This window comes from Myxine glutinosa, chromosome 7 (assembly GCF_964187855.1).
Source record: "Myxine glutinosa chromosome 7, kmMyxGlut1.1, whole genome shotgun sequence".
Lineage (NCBI taxonomy): Eukaryota > Metazoa > Chordata > Myxini > Myxiniformes > Myxinidae > Myxine > Myxine glutinosa.
Window position 1 is genome coordinate 14736010 of NC_136267.1, and position 20771 is coordinate 14756780.

Consider the following 20771-nt stretch of genomic DNA (forward strand, 5'->3'; position numbering starts at 1 on the left):
TACAAGGGGAATCACACAACACGCTACAGCGATGAGCAATTTTCTGGACAATTTTCTGACCAGACAATCGAAGAGACACTCATGCGGAAAGCCAAGTCAAATGGAGGCTTAACACGAGGAAGAATGCGCAACGAGAGCTCTGTGAAAGTATGGGCTGGTACGTTTTCACATCTCAAGCTTCTGGGGGACCTGATGGAAGAAATGATTGGTGGAAAGCGGAGTAAGAGGACCCACACAGACCTTGGGGCAAAGCGTCTAGAGAAAGACAGCCAGCACGTCAAGTTGATTTCTGCATGGTTTTCAACTCATAACCCCTTCATAGAGGTTAGTATAGATCTGTTTCATTCACTGATAGTAGCACAGAAATCATTCCACATTTCAGTTACTATTTGTGGAACATTTACTTATCATCTTAGCTATGTAAAATAATATTTCATTTTTCATTTCAGGTAAAAGACCCCAACACCATTACTTCGCTGTCTAGTGGAGTAATAACTACCGACGAGTCAATTGTCAACTGTGATGATGCAGTGAGGATAGGCCATGAAATGCAAAAGGATCTTGATAATGAGTCACCGGTTAAGAGCATGAAGACAGCAAAGAAATGCAAAAATCTGGCTGAACTTCAGAAGAAAGTAAAGGTAGGCGACAAGAGGATCTACATCGAAAAGACCCTTCTTTTCAATAGACTGATTTTCATGGCAGAGAGAGATGAAGGGATCGAACACATGTTCAAATTTGAGCTGACCCCGGTCCCAACATCTCTCTTCACAATGGATCGCATGATGAGAAAACCCCAAAAGCATGAATTTGGCAAGATGCTCAAGGAAACAGCTACAATACTTGACGTGGACATAAACAGCAAGATGCATGTTGTTGATGGAGGGTGGCTACTTCATCAGGTAAAGTGGTCCAGCGGTGCAACCATCAAGACTATAGTTGATACATATGTCAGATATGTTGACAACAAATTCAAGGATGCTACTGTAGTGTTTGATGGCTACGGGGAGGAATCATCAACGAAAGACCATGAACATATGCGGCGGATGGCTGGGAAGAAGGTTTCTCCGGACATGAGGGTCACACCGGAATTGACTATATCATGTGACAGAGAGGTTTTCCTGGCAAATGAGAAGAACAAAGGAGCCTTAATCATGATGATATCTGCAGAGATGGCAAGCCACAATATCACTGTACGCCAAGCAAAAGATGATGGTGACACGCTGATTGTTAGGTCTGCAATGGACTTGGTCGCAAGTGTTAAATCCCCAGTTGTTGTTGTCGCCCAGGACACTGATATTTTGATATTGCTCTGCTATCATAGGCCTATCCACTGTACTAATTTCTATTTACAAGCAGATTTTGGTGGTCTTTACGACATCTCTAGCATACACATCGGAGACAAAGAAGAGTTCCTCTTCAAGTATGGCTGGTCTGGAAACGACACTGTTTCATGCATTCATGGACATACCAAATGTGCTCTCTACAAATGCAGATTTCCTGCCAGTGTCATTACTGCATTCACAAGTCCCACTTCAACCGACTCCATAATTCGAACAGCTGGATTAAAAGCCATGCAGATCACATATGGCTGTGGGGATACTCCCCTAGAAAAGTCTCGCTACATGAAGTTCAAGAAGCAAGCAGCCAAGGGCAAAATCGATCCTGACCGCCTACCACCAACGGAAGATGCAACAGCTCAACATTCCCTTCGTGTCCATCTTCAAGTTGTGGTATGGAAGCATCTTGACACCTCTATTCTTGATCCCAAAGGAAGAGGATGGGAGTTAGATTCAAACAGAAAACTCAGACCAAAAATGCTATCTGTTGGTATCGCGCCAGACAACCTTCTGAAAGTAATTTGTTGCAACTGCAAGGAAGGGGAGAGGCAATGTCAAACAATGAGATGCAGCTGCATGAAAGCTCGCATGTCGTGTGTATCTGCATGTGGAGTGTGCTGTGGGCATTGCGACAATGGAACAGATAGCATAGATGCAGAAGAAGAAATTGGTAGCGATGAAGAGGAAACAGACTGAGTATTATTAATTTGTTGTTGCCGATAGATACTGTAAGTTCTAAGTTGTGAGTAGTATTCTGCAAATTGTTGATTTTATAAATTCACATATACTTTACATACACAAACTATTTGACACTAATGAACTTTACCCCCCCCCCCCCCCCCCTGCTTATTTTGACCATTAACCTCGTATTTTGGTGGTGAAGAATCCATTTCATATTTAGTTTGTATCTTGGTATAATTCTGTTACTGTTACCAATATGATATTTGATATGATATTTTGGTGATAAGACGTCTATTTTTGACCTTTGACCTCATTTTCGGAGGTCAGTAATTGGTTCCATGGGTCAGTCATTATTCTATGTCATCTTCTTTCGTAATCCTGTGCATTTTGACACCAAGATCATCTATATACCATATTTTGTTGCTGAAATACAATTTTATATGATTTAGGCAGAGGTCAATGACCTTTGACCTCTAATAAAAAGGTTTCCCCAACCCCTATCCCTCCTTACTTTTTTTTGGTAGTTGTCCATACCCATACCTACCCAAATAAGTTGAAATTAGTTTCTTTTAAATTTTTTCACAGATGAACCTTAAGTTAGGGATACTATACCTGTCTACCTTCGCGGATCGACATTAGTTCTTCAATCTACTGTTGCGGTTACCGCCCTTCGGGGTTAAATAATGTTTCTTATAGCGGAGGTTAATACACTGCACACACGAAGTGAAAAGCCGGGTTAAGCAATTGCTTCAGTTTTGCTGTTCGTCTGTCTGTCTGTCTACAAATGTCAGTTTATGATCGAGGAACAACTTAAATTGAATGCTCTATTGGTCAGGTGTGCTGGTGGTCAGGTGCGCTGGCGGTCAGGTGCGCTGGCGGTCAGGTGCGCTGGTGGTCTGGTGCGCTGGCAGTCAGGTGCGCTGGCGGTCTGGGGCACTGGTGGTCAGGTGCGCTGGTGGTCAGGTGCGCTGGCAGTCTGGGGCACTGGTGGTCAGGTGCGCTGGTGGTCTGGTGCGCTGGCAGTCAGGTGCGCTGGCGGTCAGGTGCGCTGGCGGTCTGGTGCACTGGCGGTCAGGTGCGCTGGTGGTCAGGTGTGCTGGTGGTCAGGTGCGCTGGCAGTCAGGTGTGCTGGTGGTCAGGTGCACTGGTGGTCAGGTGCGCTGGCGGTCAGGTGCGCTGGCAGTCAGGTGTGCTGGTGGTCAGGTTCGCTGGTGGTCAGGTGCACTGGTGGTCTGGGGCACTGGTGTGTGATTTATTCATGCAGTCATCGATCCTGAGATTCTCGTCGCCTCACCTCACCTCTGGGATATTCTGTGAGGATTGTGGCGCTACCAGTGGCACGGATGGTCCGGTGTGCGACGCTGGGTCATGCTGTTCGGAGCGGGCCGGCATAGATGTGGAAGGAAGCAGCGAGGCAGCCTTTTATATCTCAGTGCACTGGGATGGGGGGAATCGGTGTTTGGTGCCAGACCATGAGCATCTACGAATAAAGAACAGAGTGCCCAAGATACCATTCAATGCAGTCGTGGGAGACGCTCCACACCCTTCACGAGTCACAGGCCTGCAGCTTGTGCAACCTCCAAAAAAATTTTGAAAGTGGGTGTAGACATTCTGTAGCCCTTATAATAGCAATTATAAATGATCTCAGGAATAACCAATCACCTTCAAAATCACACACCAAGTTAATTGGCCTCCACCTGTGTTAAATTGTACTGATTCTGATTATTTCAGAATAAAATCAGCTCTTCCTGGAGGTTTCCTCTGCTGGGTAGTGCATTTCACAGCAAAGACTCAACCATGAGCACCAAGGACCTTTCAAAAGACCTCCGGGATAAAGTTGTAGAAAGGCACAGATCAGGCGTATGATACCACCAAGACCCTGCCTAGATCAGGATGTCACTCCAAACTGGATGACCAAGCAAGGATAAGACTGATCAGAGAGGCCACCAAGAGGCCAATGACAACTTAGAAATATGTACAGGTCTTTATGGCAAAGACTGGTCACTGTGTGCACGTGACAACAATATCCCAAGCACTCCACAAGTCTGGCCTGTACGGTAGGATGTCAAGAAGGAAGCCATTACTCAAAAAAGCCCACCTTGAGTCACATTTTACGTATGCAAAAAAACACTCCGGAGATTCTGAAGCCATGTGGCAAAATGTTTTGTGGTCTGACAATACAAAGATGGAACTTTTTGGCCTAAATGCAAAATGTTACGTTTTGACGCAATCCCAACACAGCACATCACCCAAAGAACACCATCCCTACTGTGAAGCATGGTGGTGGCAGACTGAGATTGAACAGTTTTGTACAGAAGAATGTGCAAATATTGCCCAATCAAGTTGGTACAAACCTATCCCAAAAGACTCACAGCTGTAATTGCTATCAAAGGTGCTTCCACCAAGTATTTACTCAGGGGGGTGGGGGTTCATTTCAAAAAAGAAGAAAAAAATGTACACTAATCCAACCAAGATATTCTAGTTTTCTATTTTTAATTAATTATCTGAAACTTGTATAATTTGTTTCTCACTTGGAAGTTGTGGGTTACGATGTGTAAATAAAGGTGGAAAAAGGCTGATTTGATGCAATTTAATTCCAGGCGATAAGGTAAAAAAGGTGAAAAATTTGAAAGGGGGTGTAGACTTTCTATAGGAACTGTATGTGTATGTGTATATACGAGTATATATACACAAAGAATTAAGTTAAGCACCCCCCCCGTTTTTTTACAACCTCGCACATTACAAGTTTGTTGTCGTCAAAACAGTGTAATATACCCATGATATTGCTATATTTTCTGGAGAAGTGATGTTATGGTCACATAAAAACATAACAATCATGCCGTTTTCAATATTTTATTCTGAATAATTTAAGGTGAAATTTTTTGGGAATTTTAGGCATATTTTCACCTCAATTTAAGTATGGAGCTATAGGTCCATCACGGACAGTGTGGATGACGTTTATGTTTTCTAACGTACAGTCATTGTTCTGAGAAGACCTCTAGCGATCTTTGCGTCAATCACGACCACGTGGATGATAACACGTGCTGCACGAGCGATGGGCGTCACAGATGAGTGCACTCATCTGCATTTCATCAATGGATAATTGCTAATGTCATACCAATCATTATTTGATCTCACATACCTTAGAATATATGCCAATGTATACATATACACAAAGAATATATATTAGGGGGTGCTTAACTTAATTCTTTGTGTAGGGGGTGCTTAACTTAATTCTTTGTGTATATATATATATTGTTGCGGATCCGGGGTCGGCACTCCCGTTACCAAGGGGGGGTTCATCCCCTTGTCCTTTTAAGCTGGCCTTCCTCCCGGTCCTGGAAATTACAACGCTCCTTTGCGGGGTCGAGATTGGCCAGGGTGATTGGTCAAGGTGAACTCCCAAATACCTGAGCCAATCTCTCCGCAAAGCAGGGAGATAATTCCCGCTCGAACCACGGACAAGATGGAATTTGCCGAGCTGTTTAGCAATCCGTGATTCGAGCCGTTAGCAATAGACTCACCCGATTCTGAGTGGTTGGCCAAAATCGTGCCACAGGTACTCAATAGGGAAATCACGAAAGCTATCGGATGAGAAGAAACCAAGGGGTAATGAAAGAACAAATATGATTTATTATACAGTAATTAAAGAGGAACTGAAAGGGCAAGAATATACAAGAAGAGGAAATGAAAGGACACAGGGCAATCTTAAACTATACCGTCTTACTTAACACGCCCAGGACAGAACAAACACACTTACATGTAATGAAGGAATGGCAGGGATGGTAGGAGGAGAAGGGTCCAGGTAGAGTTCGGCCGATGGGAAGCCGTCCAGGCTTTGGCCCCGATCCACGCTCCGGCTCCACGGCGAAAACCCGGCAGGCAGCTCTGCGTATTTTTGGCCGCGAGCGAACTTTACATATAGCGGGGGGGGACTGGGATGCTTCGGCATACTTAATAGGTGGTTGTCGTGCTAAACGCACCCTCTCCCGACCTTCTTCCACTACGCGCGCCTCCAACCAGTTTGTGAAACAGCCAAGGACCCCTCTCTTGATCGCGCATCTCTTGTTCACCAACCTCTCAAGTAGTCCCCCCGCTAGCGGTTATATGGGCCGCTTGCGTAATAAGCCGCCTGCATTTAGGACACGCCCACCGGTGAGCTCGCCTCGGCCCTGATTGGTCGCGAGGGCTCACCAGTCCGCCCCTTGATGAGGCGTTGACGGGGCCACGCCTCATTCCTGGCGTTTGGATAACTCCTCCCCCTTCTTCTCCAACTCGGCCGCGTGGCTTATGGCGGCTTGCGGGATAGAAAACCAATCGCACCGCTTTTGAAAGGAACTTTGGGGCCTACCCGATGTCTTGCTCTCCATCTTCTTACATCAATAAACCACGCTCGGAGGGCCGAGGTGGTGGAATTGCCGTTATTCACCGACAAGACATCAAGACCAACCTCATCTCCATCTCATCTGCTCCATCATTTGAACACCTGGCTTTTAAACTCTCTGGTCACACACAGTCAGTCATGGCTGTTGTCTACCGCCCTCCCAAACCACAGCCATCATTCCTGTCTGACTTCTCCTACTTTCTGACCCAGCTATGTTCCCTCTCCCCCTCAATCCTCCTCCTTGGTGATTTCAATATCCACATGGACTCCACTGACTCCACGCTAACCACTGACTTCACTGATTTACTCACCTGCTTTAACCTCACTCAACATGTCAACTTTCCTACCCATAACCGTGGTCACATTTTGGACCTTGTCTGCTCTACTGGACTAATTTTGCACCATCTCTCTGGCTCCGACCTCACTCTCTCTGACCACCTAGCCATCACTCTGACCATCAACATCCCCACCCCAGCACCAAGGCATTATCGCACTATCAACTTCCGTAAGCTAAACGCTCTTTCACCTGCCTCATTCTCATCGACCCTCTCTGAAAAAATGTCCACTTCTCCCTTCGTTGACCTCCACACCCCTTCTGACCTCACTGACTACTACAACCACACTCTCTCCTCCTGCCTTGACCAACTTGCGCCTATAAAAACCAAAACAGTTTCTTTCACCCATTCTGCTCCCTGGTTTACCCCTGAACTCCGCCTGATGAAAACTCGTGCTCGCCAACTTGAAAGACTCCGCAATAAAACAGGTCTCACAGTTCACTCCCAGGCCTACAAGGACCACATACAACACTATAAAGATGCCCTCTCCCGCGCCCGCTCCGCCTACTACTCTCAAATTATCCACTCTGGCTCCGGAAACCCAAAAGCACTCTTCTCTACAATAAACAAACTCCTCAGCCCCCTGAACACCACCACCCAGTCATTCACAATAGACAACTGCATCTCCTTCCTTTCATTCTTCCAACGCAAAATTGAAAACATCTACAACAGCTTGACCACCGCCGCACCCGCTCCCCCTCAAACCACCTGCCCCCCCCTTATCCTGCCATCCCCTGTCTCAATTCTCCCCAGTCTCCCCTACTGACCTCTCTGAACTCCTCATCGGAATGAAAACTGCCACCTGCACTCTTGACCCCATCCCCTCCAGCTTTGTCAAGGCCTCCCTTCCTGCTCTCTCTCCACTTATCATTGCAACAATAAACTCCTCCCTGTCTACAGGCATCGTCCCACCATCCCTCAAAATTGCTGCTGTTACCCCCATTCTGAAAAAACCTGGACTAAACCCTGACACCCTAAATAACTTCAGACCCATCTCCAACCTACCCTTTCTGTCAAAGGTTTTGGAACGCGCTGTAGCCACTCAACTCAAACATCACCTCTCTGCCAATAACCTGTATGAAACATTCCAATCCGGATTCCGCTCCAACCACAGTACTGAAACTGCTCTCCTCAAAATCACCAACGACCTTCTCCTCTCCTCTGACGCTGGCAACCTCAACATTCTCATCCTCCTCGACCTTTGCGCCGCCTTTGACACCATCGATCACACCATCCTCCTCACCCGACTTGAAACCACCTTTAACATTACCGGCACTGCCCTCTCTTGGATTAAATCATACCTCTCTGACAGACGTCAGTTCATCTCCATCAATAACTGCAAATCCCCCACTGCTCCCCTCCCCCAAGGTGTCCCCCAAGGTTCAGTTCTTGGCCCCCTCCTCTTCATCCTTTACCTGTCCCCCCTCGGTCACTTAATCCGCCGTCATGGTCTCCAATTCCACTGCTTCGCCGATGACATCCAGCTTTTCATCTCCACCAAGTCCATCTCCACCGCCACCCACTCTATCCTGACAAACTGCATCACTGAAATAAAATCCTGGCTTCAAATCAACTTCCTCAAACTTAACTGTGATAAATCTGAAATAATCATCATTGGCCCAAAAACGCTCACCAAGTCCACCCATAACTTTGCCCTCAACATCGACGGTTTCCCAGTATCCACCTCCCCTCACATCCGGAATCTTGGCATCATCTTTGACCAAACCCTCTCCTTCGACAAATACACTAAACAGATCACAAAGACAGCCTTCTTTCACCTGAAAAACATCGCCCGTCTCCGTCCATCCCTCTCCTCCGTGGCTGCAGAAACCCTCATCCACGCCTTCATCACTTCCCGTCTGGACTACTGCAATAGCCTCCTTTATGGTTCACCCTCAACAATCACCAATAAACTCCAATACATTCAGAACTCCGCTGCCCGTCTACTCACCCATTCCCGGACCCGTGACCACATCACCCCCGTCCTTTACAAGCTTCACTGGCTCCCCATCTCCCAGAGAATCCAGTACAAAATCCTCCTCTTGACCTACAAAGCCCTCCATAACCTGGCCCCATCCTACCTGACTGACCTCCTCTCCAGACACACTCCCACCCGCAACCTCCGCTCTGCTGGTACCAACCTCCTGACCCCCCCCCCCCCCCCCATCCGGACCAAATTTAGATCCTGGGGGGACAGGGCCTTCTCCATCGCTGCTCCCACCCTCTGGAACTCGCTACCTCACACCATCAGAGACTCCTCCTCACTCACCACATTCAAAACATCACTCAAGACCCACCTGTTCAACACTGCATTCAACATTTAACCCACAGCATCTAACCCCTGACTATCTCCTCTCTTTCTCCCTCCTTTGTGCTTTGAATATTTCCCTATTGATTCTTCTTTTTTGCAATTGTTTTTATGTTTTGCTATGCATTATGTTTTGCACTCTGTCAAAGCGTCTTTGGGCTTCCTGAAAAGCGCTATATAAAATAAATGCATTATTATTATTATTATTACTCTTATTTAATTAATACAACGAAGATTCAACTATTGGAAACAGAGCCTTACCTAAAACATAGACTAAGGAAATAACTACAGAGTTCCTAAGGTGACCTATGTGTTGCTTGTGGACTAGCTATGGGTGCTCCAATTACCTTTACAAAGGGAATATTTACAAGAGTTATTATTTACATGTATTTACAAGTGAAGGGTTCTCAAAACCGAAACAATATATACACACACGCACACACACATTTATTTCTCAGAGGATCACCTGGAGCCTCATTATTGTGTCGCATCATCAGATAGCTCACTGGTGGTGGTGATTGCCATAATCTCCAACACAACATCGTAAAGACAAAGTAAATTGTTGTTGACTTCCAGAAAAACAAAACTCTCATTCAACCCTTGGTTATTCACAACACTGAAGTTGAGATTTGTCACTTATGTTCAATTTTTAGGTATACATAATTCCATGACCTTAAGTGGGAGATAAACACCGATCACTGTGTAAAAAAGGCTCAGCAATGGTTGTTCTTTCTTAGAAGGTTGAAAGGTTTTGGGGTAGGCCTTCCTGTATTGATCAGGTTATATTGCGCAGTGATGGAGAGTCTCCTTACACTGTCCTTCACCGTTTGGTATGGCAGCTCAATGCGCGACAACCAATTCTAACTCGACAGGATAGTAAAGACAGCTTGTAAAATTATTGTGTGTGATCTGCCTTCCATCGAGAGCCGATACTCCATTCAAGTAGCAAAAAGAGCCAAAACTGTCATCCGAGATCAGTTCCACCCAGCACATGACGTTTTTGAACTTCTCCGTTCGGGTAAACATCATCGTTCCATCAAAACCAACTGTAATCGCTTGCACGACAGATTTTACCCAACTGCAATCCGCACCCTCAATGAATCTGTGTCTAAAGTTTCGTGAACATCTAAAGCATGGTTATGGATATTTTAAACTATGCCACTCTTTTCATTTTCTCATTTCTTTTCATCACCAAATGTTCTTTTTAAGGCTCTCTATTCACAATTAATCGATTTCTTTTTCAATGTAATTTTTTCAGCACGCACTGTCAAAGTACTTCCCATTGTATGTGTATCGTATATACATGACAATAAATGTATTATTGTCATTATTATTATTATTATATATTTCCAGATGGAATCAAATTCTTGTTTGTGATTGACAAAGCAAACATGAAGATGTCGAGTATCCCGAGGCTGCATATCTCATCAATGCACCCTCTACTTAAAAAAGAAACAAAACCCATGTTTTCCCTCTATATAGATCCCAGACCTGAGTGCAAGAAGTACTTTAGTCACAAAATAACACTTTTGAGATATTGAGGATCAAAGTTTTCAAAACATGCTGCAGATACCTTTTTTTAAAGGTGGCATACTATGGAGCCTGTTGCTGGTTCCAGGGGCTATACAGAGCAGACAAACCCTTTTTTGTGGAAAAATAATCCTTTATTATGAAGAAAACGAGAAAATTAGTTTTGGACTTAAGTACTTTTTGTGGCTAAATACCTTGACTTAGGTACTTTTAACACACAAAGCCTTTTATTTCTCATTTTGATTGCCAAACAGTCATTTTTGCTATGTCTCCTTGCCTTTTGTGGTTTAATTGTATGCAGAAATACTCAGTTAACTCCAATATTACCCAGTTAAGTCCAAAATTACTCACTTAAATCGGAAATTAATGTCTAAATTTTGGGTCTCACTATCTGCCATGATCTTTCCTGGGAAAACCACATTTCAAACCTGGCCTCCAAAGCCAGTCGCCGACTGGGCATCCTCCGTCGTGCGAAGTCCTTCCTCGGCACACCTGAGCTCCTCACCACATACAAGGCTTTCATCCGCAGCTCAATGGAATACTGCTCTCCCCTCTGGGCTGGTGCTCCTGCCTCACACCTAGCTCGTCTTCACGCTGTTGAAACCAAAGCATTCAGAATCATTGGAATCTCCCGCGATGAAGCTAACTCCAAGGGCCTCTCACTCACTCGCCGCAGGCAGGTTGGTGGTCTTTCCGTCTTCTACCGACTCCTCTCTGGCCTTGCCCCCCCAGCTCTCTCTGGGCTCTGTCCAGCAAATATTCCTACAGGTCGCACAAGATCTGCCTGCAACCCTCTTATGGTTAAACTGCCAAAATCAAGACTCTCTGCTCACCTTCACTCCTTCAATTCCTCTTTTCTCCCACCTCTGGAACAAACTCCCTCACTCTCTTCAGTCCCACTCCTCCCTCCAGGTCTTTAAAACAGCTGTTCACCACCATCTCTTATCTTCCCCCATCCAAAACCTTGATCTTTTCTATCCCCGCTAATTTCACCCCAATTCCACTTTTTTGAAATACCAACTTCTGTCCTGGAAGTCCTTGGTGTCCTTGTGTTTGATACTTCTGCCACCCCCCTCCTCCCAAGCCCTCTCCCTGCCACACATCTCCCTGCTCTTAAATGTTGTGTGCCCTCAAGTGTTTGTGTGCTTCCCCTTCTCTTGTCTTCCGCTCCCTCTTTTTATATATTTTGTTTGTCTGGTTGATTTGTTTGTGAAGTAAATGTCAGCTCTTTCACGAGCCTCGATTCAGTATACAAAAAAACAAAAAAAAAAGTACCAGCAAAGTATAATGCATAGAAACTACATACCTGATGCTTTGGCATCCTTCGTTCTCTTTCTAGCCCAGTCTCCAGGGTTTCTTTTTCGTTTTTTGCCCCTGTCATGCCTGTTATCAGAGTTATCTTCATGCCCACCATACTGTCCAGCCTCCGTAGTCGCCATTTTCATAGCATGTCACGTGACACATACTGGCATTTTGATTGGACAGTCATGGACTAAGGAACTTCTTGCTCAAACATTATGGACTTGGGTATTTTTTGCAGTACATGTTAGTGAATTCAACAATGACCATATACCAATACACAGGACTTGCGTACAAATTTTCGGATTTTTTTGGTATCAAGTGATGCTCTGGCCATTATCGATTATAGTACTGGTGCCAGCTCATTTTTTTTCAAAAATGTGACTTAAGTACTTCTTGCACCCAGGTCTTCAATTATACTTGATATTAATTAGTCTTACATCAATGACTATTATGCGGACTTGGGGTTGAGAATTGAGGAGAGGGGGCGGGGGGGGAGGATGGGGGGAGGAGAAGGTATGGGTAAGAGGTTGAGGACTTGATATGAAGAAGGGGAGAATTGTGGATCTGGTATTGTAGACTTGAAGAAGAAAGGGAGAGTGGAGGACAGAGGGTTGGATTGAGGGAAGGTGGGAGGGGGAACCTTGGCAGTCTTAACAGTTCCACCTCTAGATGGCGTTTCATCCATCAAAGTCCTCGATGCTTTTCACCAGGCCCTCATCCACCTGAGGCAGTCAGCCCTTCCTGGAGTTTGCCAAGTTAATCAACTGTTCACCATTCCTAGGAAGTACTGCTGTTTGACCGTACAAGAGCAAGTATTTATTAATCGACTTGAGCATTATACAAATTATTATTATTATTGACCTGATAAAAATAAGGTAGATATAAATGTAAATCTGTATTTTACCTGTAAATAATTTTGATTGTGCCAACACCAAAAAGTCGCTTACATGAGTAAAAATTATGCTTTTATTATTAGAAAGCAAAATTACAAGGACAAACAATGGTAGAATCAAAATTTACGCCAGTATTTGTGTCCTCCAGTTCCTCCCCTTCAGAGCTCCAGGGCTGGAGTCATTGTGGGCGGTGTCGTGGGATGTGTGGCTGCCATTGCGGTCGTTGGACTTGCACTGCTGCTATGCCTAAGGAGACGCAAGGCTGAGCCTCCTATTGGTGAAGGAACAGACGCAGGACCTGATGCACCTCTGTAAGTTACTCAAGCTACACCGATATTCAGCTCATGCAACATATATTAACACAAGTGGTTCCCAATTATCAAGAACAGCAACGCCGAATATTATAAGACCATAAATATGAATGCATTCGGCAACCACCCAAACCATCCACCCCCCCAACCCCCAATCCCCCCTCTATCTACCACCCACAATATTGATGAGAATATAAGAAAAGATAAAGCTTGCTGAATAATACCAAACATTTCTGACTTCAGTTGAAGTCGGTCAATAGGTTAAAACTGAACCAGTATAATCCTTTTTTTTTTAAACAACAGCAATCTATCTATAATTCCAGTAATCTCTGTGTGTATGTATGTATGTTTGTTTGTTTGTTTGTTTGTCTGTGACCGCTGTTTCTCGACAACCATGGGTCCGATATACTTGAAACTTGCCAGGTATATTGCTGGGGACCTGAGGATGTGCCTTTTCAAGGTTTGAAATTAATCGGACAAGTGGTTCCCAAGATATGTCCAAAAAACGATTCAACCAATCAGAGAGCAGCGAGCTATCACGTGTGCCGAACGTGGCGAACAGACTCTGCCTCGGACGGCACATTTGAGAGCGTATTCATTTATTTCACGTTGGCAAACTATGTTGCCGTTAAACTATGTTTTAAAACTAATTAAAACTAATTTGCGATTCATCGTAACTGCAATATGCGACCTTCCGGACAGTGAAGACTGCACTTCCGGCAGCCAATCACAGAACGCGTTGTTGCGTAGGCGTGGCCGATGTGAGAGCGAGCCGAGCCGAGCGCGTGCGCCATTACGGTTCGTAATTCGATTTCTTCCGGAGAAAATAATAATTTCTCGATTTCTTATGCGCATTATTTCTCCCAATTCAGTCAGAGCGAAGGGCGGAAGCGAAGAGCGTTGTTTTTTTGGTTTACGGGCGTACGGGCGTACGGGCGGGGTAGAGCGTACGGGTAGCGTTTTTTTTTTTTTTTGGCAAGGAACGGGCACCCACGTACGGGCATGCCCTAGTATGTTAAATGCAAGATTCCATGGTAACGTTCAGTTCAATTCTCACCAGAAACATTGAAGGCAGAAATAAACCACCCAGCACAACTTAGTCCTGTGATTATTCGAGTGTAGATTAAAAGGCTGGACTTCCATCGGTGTATGTTTACCAATGTCCATTGCTAAATGAGGGAGTTGACTATTCCTGAGTTCTCAACAGTAACTTGAATGCAAGGCATATCTGAAATGGTGTAGAGGTCAACAACATGTGATTGATCATTTTGCATTCCTGTCTTGGTGTGTTTTTTTTGTTTTGTCAAAAATCCACGATAGTGCTTCTTATATGTTGATAAAACATTCAATTTTTTTTTTTTTTTTTTTTTTTTGTATACAAGATCGAGGCTCGTGAAAGAGCGAACATTAATCACACAGAAAGACAAACAGACACACAAAACAAATAACATCGGGAGCGGTAGACAAGATGGGGAGAGAGGGGGAAGGACACAAACACAACATTTGAGAGCAGGGACCGAGAGACATGGAGACATCGAGAGAACTGTGGGAGGGAGAGGGCTTTGGGGGGAAGGCATGGGAAGGGGGGGGGGGGTGGGAGAGGTATAAAACATATGGACACTGCCAAGACTTCCAGGAAAGAAGTTGGAATTTCAAACAAGGTGGATCTGGGGTGAATTAGTGGGGGTAGATAAGATCAAGGTTTTGGATGGGGGAAGATAAGAGATGGTGGTGAACAGCTGTTTTGAAGACCTGGAGGGAGGAGTGTGATTGAAGTGAGTGTGGGAGTTTGTTCCAGAGGCGGGAGAAAAGAGGAATGAAAGAGTGAAGGTGAGCAGAGAGCCGAGATTTCGGCAGTTTAACCATCAGAGGGTGGCTGGCAGATCTTGTGCGACCAATTAAATGAACTAGCAACGGTACCCGCCCCACGGGCGGGCTTCAATTGGGAGGCCCAAATGAAAAGGCAAAATATCAGAAATTGAAGGCTTTTTTCTATTTTAAACGATTCATATAAACATCCGTTGAATCATATCACACGCAAATCATCAAAATCTAAACGGTATTTGTAGAATTTCAATAAAAGCCACATCACTGTTCATATCGGTAAATATATTATTCCATCGTGTTTGGAAAAACTGGAAAATTGGAAATTGGGAAAAAAATGGAAAAACAATATAGCCTATTTTACTCCACGGGATCCCAGGATTACCCACCCAAAATTTCGTTGCGATCGTTTTTGTGGTACCTGGGAACAGACGGACAGATGGACATTTGGTGAATTAAAGTAAGATTGTAAGACATTCCAGTGGATGGTACGTGGTGCAGTAACTCAATTGTGGGAAATCTGTTGAGATGACATTTTCTGTATTTGAATATAACAGTTCAATTCAGTGGTAGGTGTACTAAAATACAGTCACGTGAAAAAGTAAGTACACCCCATGTAAAATTTTGACTTTTTCAACATATTTCAACATACAGCTATTTGATCTTCATTTCAACAATATTGATAGATAAAGGTGATATAATATAACAAATATCATGAAACATTTACATTTTGTAGTTCATTGTATAATTTAAATAAACATAAATGCAAATTTCGCATGTGGAAAAAGTAAGTACACCTATACATTTATCACTACTTCAAATACCTAAAATTCGAATCAGGTGCACCAGCTCAGGTGCAAATGCTAAGAACATCGTCAGAGAGGATCTTGGAGGAACCTGTCTTATTTAAACCTCAGACATTTCGTTTGGTTTGCTCTTTGTTGTTGAAGTGTGTGGCGTCACCATGCCTAGATCAAAAGAGCTCTCTGAGGCCTTCAGAAAGAAGGTTATAGATGCCTACGAGTCTGGGAAGGGATTTAAAAAGATCTCCAAACAATTTGAAATCAATCATTCGACTGTCCGGAAGATCATCTACAAGTGGAGAAGATTCCAAACAACTGCCAACTTGTTCAGGCCAGGCCGCCCCAGCAAGTTCAGCCCGAGAGCAGACCGCAAGATGCTGAAAGAAGTCTCTAAGAACCCCAGAATGTCATCACGGTACCTACAGGTAGCTCTTTGCCACTGTTGATGTCAAAGTGCACGAGTCTACCATTAGAAAGAGGCTGCACAAATTTGATCTGCATGGGAGGTGTGCCAGGAGGAAACCTTTGCTGTCCAGAAAGAACATCAGGGCAAGACTAAAGTTTGCCAATGAACACCGCGGCAAAGACCAGCACTTCTGGAACAACATGCTCTGGACAGATGAGTCAAAGGTAGAGATATTTGGCCACAGTACCAGAAGACATGCTTGGCGAAAACCAAAGACAGCATTTGACCACAAGAACCTGACACCAACTGTAAAGCATGGTGGTGGAAATATTATGGTTTGGGGCAGCTTCTCTGCATCAGGGTCTGGGCAGCTCACCATCATATAATCCACTATGAATTCTTCATCGTACCAGAGGGTGCTTGAGGATAATGTGAGGCCATCTGTCGGAAAGTTGAAGCGTAACCGAAGGTGGACCTTGCAACATGACAATGACCCTAAACATACCAGTACATCCACCAAGGAATGGCTGAAAAGAAAGAAATGGAGGGTTCTGGAATGGCCAAGTCAAAGCCCGGATCTAAATCCCATCGAGATGTTGTGGGGGGATTTGAAACGAGCTGTGCATGCAAGAAACCCCTCAAACATCGCACAGCTGAAATAATTCTGCATGGAGGAGTGGGCAAAAATTTCTCCCAGTCGATGTCAGAGACTGGTAGACAGTTATAAGAAACGCCTACCTGAGGTTGTTTCTACCACAGGGGGCAATACCACCTATTAGAGCCAAGGGTGTACTTACTTTTTCCACATGCGAAATTTGCATTTATGTTTATTTAAATTATACAATGGACTACAAAATGTAAATGTTTCATGATATTTGTTATATTACATCACCTTTATCTGTCAATATTGTTGAAATGAAGATCAAATAGCTGGATGTTGAAATATGTTGAAAAAGTCAAAACTTTACTTGGGGTGTACTTACTTTTTCACGTGACTGTATGTGTATGCAAGGTAAGGTGTGCATGATGTACAGGTAATGTAAGATAGTATATACACTATTGTTATATAAATCTAATGCAATATAATAATTATGAGCATGATAATACGTGAAACCCCACAGCGAGAAATGTTAACATCTACAGCTAAAACTAAAGGCTATTAATTTAAAAGCTTGAATTGTGAACTTGCATTGCTGGGTTAACTGACTGTGTGGACACATCTGAGAATTGTGGATCGACCGATACCGCAGTTGTGGACCCACAATTTGAAGAGGATCTAGACTGAAAGGGTCGAAACCTGTAAGAAGAACCTCGCAGAGCCGATGGCCCAGGCAGCCGAAAAGTCGGTCACTCGCTAACAAGTTACTATTTAAACTTTTTACTTTCGGTGTATTATTTTAGGCGTTAATGTTAAACCAACCATTGTAATTGTGAGGATCACTTTTATGATGAAAATAACAATGCGTGCCTGTGATTGTTTTTTCACGTGTCTGAAGGTCTCCCGGATCCCATCCCACCACAGGCTCAGACTCTCAGAAGTAGAGCTGCAGTTTGGTCTTACAAAGGGAGTTGGAGAAGAGGAAGTCGTGTTCAAACACTGCCCGGTAGCAATTCAATTCTTGGATAAAAACTTGCAACTTGCAAATGAAAGATAAAAAAAATTATAAAACGATACGGTAACTACGATGTACAAAACACTCCTCCAAACAAGTTTCTTATCACAGCACAGAATGTGCATGTTCATGCTGGATATTAATATTTCTGGAGTTGTGCATTTTGTTGGAATCAACAAATGCTTTTGCCAGCACAGGATAGTTTTTAAATTATACTTCAGGCATTTTAATGTGCTCGTCTTGAACATGGTCATTTTAGCAAAACCATGATCATTTTAAAAACCAAAACTTTTTAATTTTGAGAAAATGTCAAAAATCCCACCACACAGTTCGGTGGAAGATCACGTGACAATAAATCGCTTGGTATCGAGAAGGAATGTAATTTATGTTTCACTGGGACGTGGAAAACGTGCACTGTTTCTAACCCTGACCCGAACAACCCTAACGCTAACGCGAACCCTAACCCTAGCAACCCTAACCCTAACCCGAACCATAACTCTAACCCTAACCCTAACAACCCGAATGCTAACCCTAACCCTAACTCTAACCCTAACAACGCTAACCCTAACCCTAACAACCCTAACGCAAACCCTAACAACCCAAATGCTAAACCTAACCATAACCCTAACGCTAACCCTAACAACCCTAACGCTAACCCTAACAACCCAAATGCTAAACCTAACCATAACCCTAACGCTAACCCTAACAACCCTAACGCTAACCCTAACAACCCTAACGCTAACCCTAACAACCCTAACGCTGACCCTAGCAACCCTAACGCTAACCCTAACGCTAGCCCTTACCCTAACAACCCTAACGCTAACCCTAACCACAACTCTAACCCTAACCCTAACAACCCTATCCCTAACGCTAACCCTAATGCTAACCCTAACAACCCTAACCCTAACGCTAACCCTAACATCCCAAAGGCTAACCCTAACAACCCAAACGCTAACCCTAACCATAACAACCCTAACGCTAACCCTAACGCTAACCCTAACCCTAAATAAAACCGTTTTCTAAAGCGGAAGCACCAACAAACTTTGACGTTTCAAATGAGCAAAGGTGGGTACGACACGTCGGTAGCGTTTGGATTTTAACTACTGCCCTTGAGAAGTACGGGCACATACCGTTAGCACAGCACTGGTGGCGATGAAATGGACCAAATTGAGTTTTTACCCTTTGGCAATATTTTTGTGCTAAATGGCTGATCAAGCATAGCAGAGTCTGTTTGTAGCCTCTTTTACCCTTCGTAAGTATCACTTTTACCTTTGGTAAATAATCCTTTTATGCTAGACTCTGTTCTATTATCAGTACGCTTAAGCCTTCTACTAATTTTTAAATTCCTAACCTTTATAAAGACTCCCTTCAAAGAGCAAAACCCAAACCTGTACATGCATTGCTTCCGTACCTGGCATTTGGAGTCGAAGCATGTGCCTCCAGGCATCAATTCATCTCGGTGATGGAAAGTCACGAAAAGAGAAACAATCTTCAGACTAGAACATGGGGCTGGATGTGGAAATGTTGGGGGTTGAGACGAAAGAGGAAATGGGTGCCAATGTCTTCTGATAAAAGTGATGTTGCTTTGTTTGTTTGTTTATAGATTTGCTTTCTTATCATGGGCTATGCAAAAGAGCTCCATGCTTACCAAATACTCAATAGCATCGTCGAGCATGTTTATGCACGATATCGCATAAATGCATTGTGACAACTACAACCAACTGTAAACTGCACTTCTGTACATTTGTGTTTAAGTGTAGGGGCAACTGGGGTGCATTCGGACATCTTGGTTAACGACGTATGAACTGCCAATGTAATGGTGTTTACCATTGACCAATAATAGCTGCTGAATGGGGTGTCCCAAAGCGCTCCTGTTTCCCTCAATAACTTAAGGCAATTGAGTAGCTCAGTAGTGTGCGCACCGTTCAAGTGAGGAACTTGTTTTCGCTGAGTAATCATATATCCTGCGAAGCATTCTTTCACTCGTTATGTAAGCCGTTGTTAATGCCTGGTATAAAACAACAAGCTAAAGCTTATTCTCTTACTTGGTTGAATAAAGTATACTTATGAAATGTAAACTGGTATCATTTTCGTTGACTGCTCTCTTGCACTCCTGCTCTTCAACCCCCCTATCTCTCCACAAAAAGTTCATTTCGATTGCTGAATGTTAATGGTACTTGGGTAAAATGCCAACAAGGGCATAGAAAAGTCCCCTTTATATAAGGGTATGTGCCATGTGGCAAAGTATAGAAAAGAAGGGACATTCAAAAAAATCTCGTGTGCATGCTGGACTACCCTTGTGTTCTGAAGAGGAACCAAGTAATGCTCCAGAAAAGTTAATATAAAGGGACACCCTACATTTGACAAAATACTGTTGCGGTTCTGTCGCCGGCCTTCTCCCCTTATCAAGGGGGGCATTAATCCCCTTGTCTTTACTGGCCTGGCGCGAACCGAGACCTATTACGTCCCTTCCGGACAGCGCAAAATAGGGTTTCGGGACCAAATTCTCGCTCGTACCTAAGTACTCGCGCTGCCCTGGAAGCGAGGAAACAAGCCCCGCACAAACCACGTGTGATGGTAATACGCCGAGCGGTTTGCGTACACGTGATCAGCGCCGTTACAATTAATGGACCCCGATTTAAGCGATCCTATTCGTGCCACACTTAGTCAATGGAGAAATCACGGGAACGATCAAATTCAGAAGAAAAGGAAGAACAAATAGATTTAATGAGTATTGCACATATTTACAGTTCAGGACGAAGAGACACAGGGAAATCCTTATACAGTCTTATGATTAATACCCAAAGACAACGGGCCCATCTGACACACTCACACGGGGATTGCAGATGGGCAGAATGATGTTCAGGCCAAACGCACCGGCTTGGTCATCCAGGAACGGCCCCATCCGGCTCTCCTCGGTCACAGCACGTCCCGCGATGATGGCGGTGCAGGTGGTGGAAGGATCCTCAGAGCGCGTCCCTCGAACCAAGGCAGATGATGAGGCAGGAAGGAAACGTATGCGTCTCTCAGCGCGGTTGGCG

The 20771-nt window shown here is 44.2% G+C and overlaps 1 protein-coding gene across 2 annotated transcripts in view; it reads left to right on the forward strand.

The window, feature by feature from the left end:
* Window positions 1–19808, forward strand: part of LOC137430504 (sodium channel regulatory subunit beta-2) — a 67292-nt gene extending 47484 nt beyond the window's left edge. For both annotated transcript variants that reach the window (XM_068121326.2, XM_068121327.2), the window contains exons 4-5: window positions 12922–13084; window positions 17614–19808. In XM_068121326.2, coding sequence (XP_067977427.1) covers window positions 12922–13084; window positions 17614–17659 — 209 coding nt within the window. In that variant the 3' untranslated portion in view covers window positions 17660–19808. The remainder of the gene's footprint in view (window positions 1–12921; window positions 13085–17613) is intronic.
* Window positions 19809–20771: the final 963 nt, after the last annotated feature.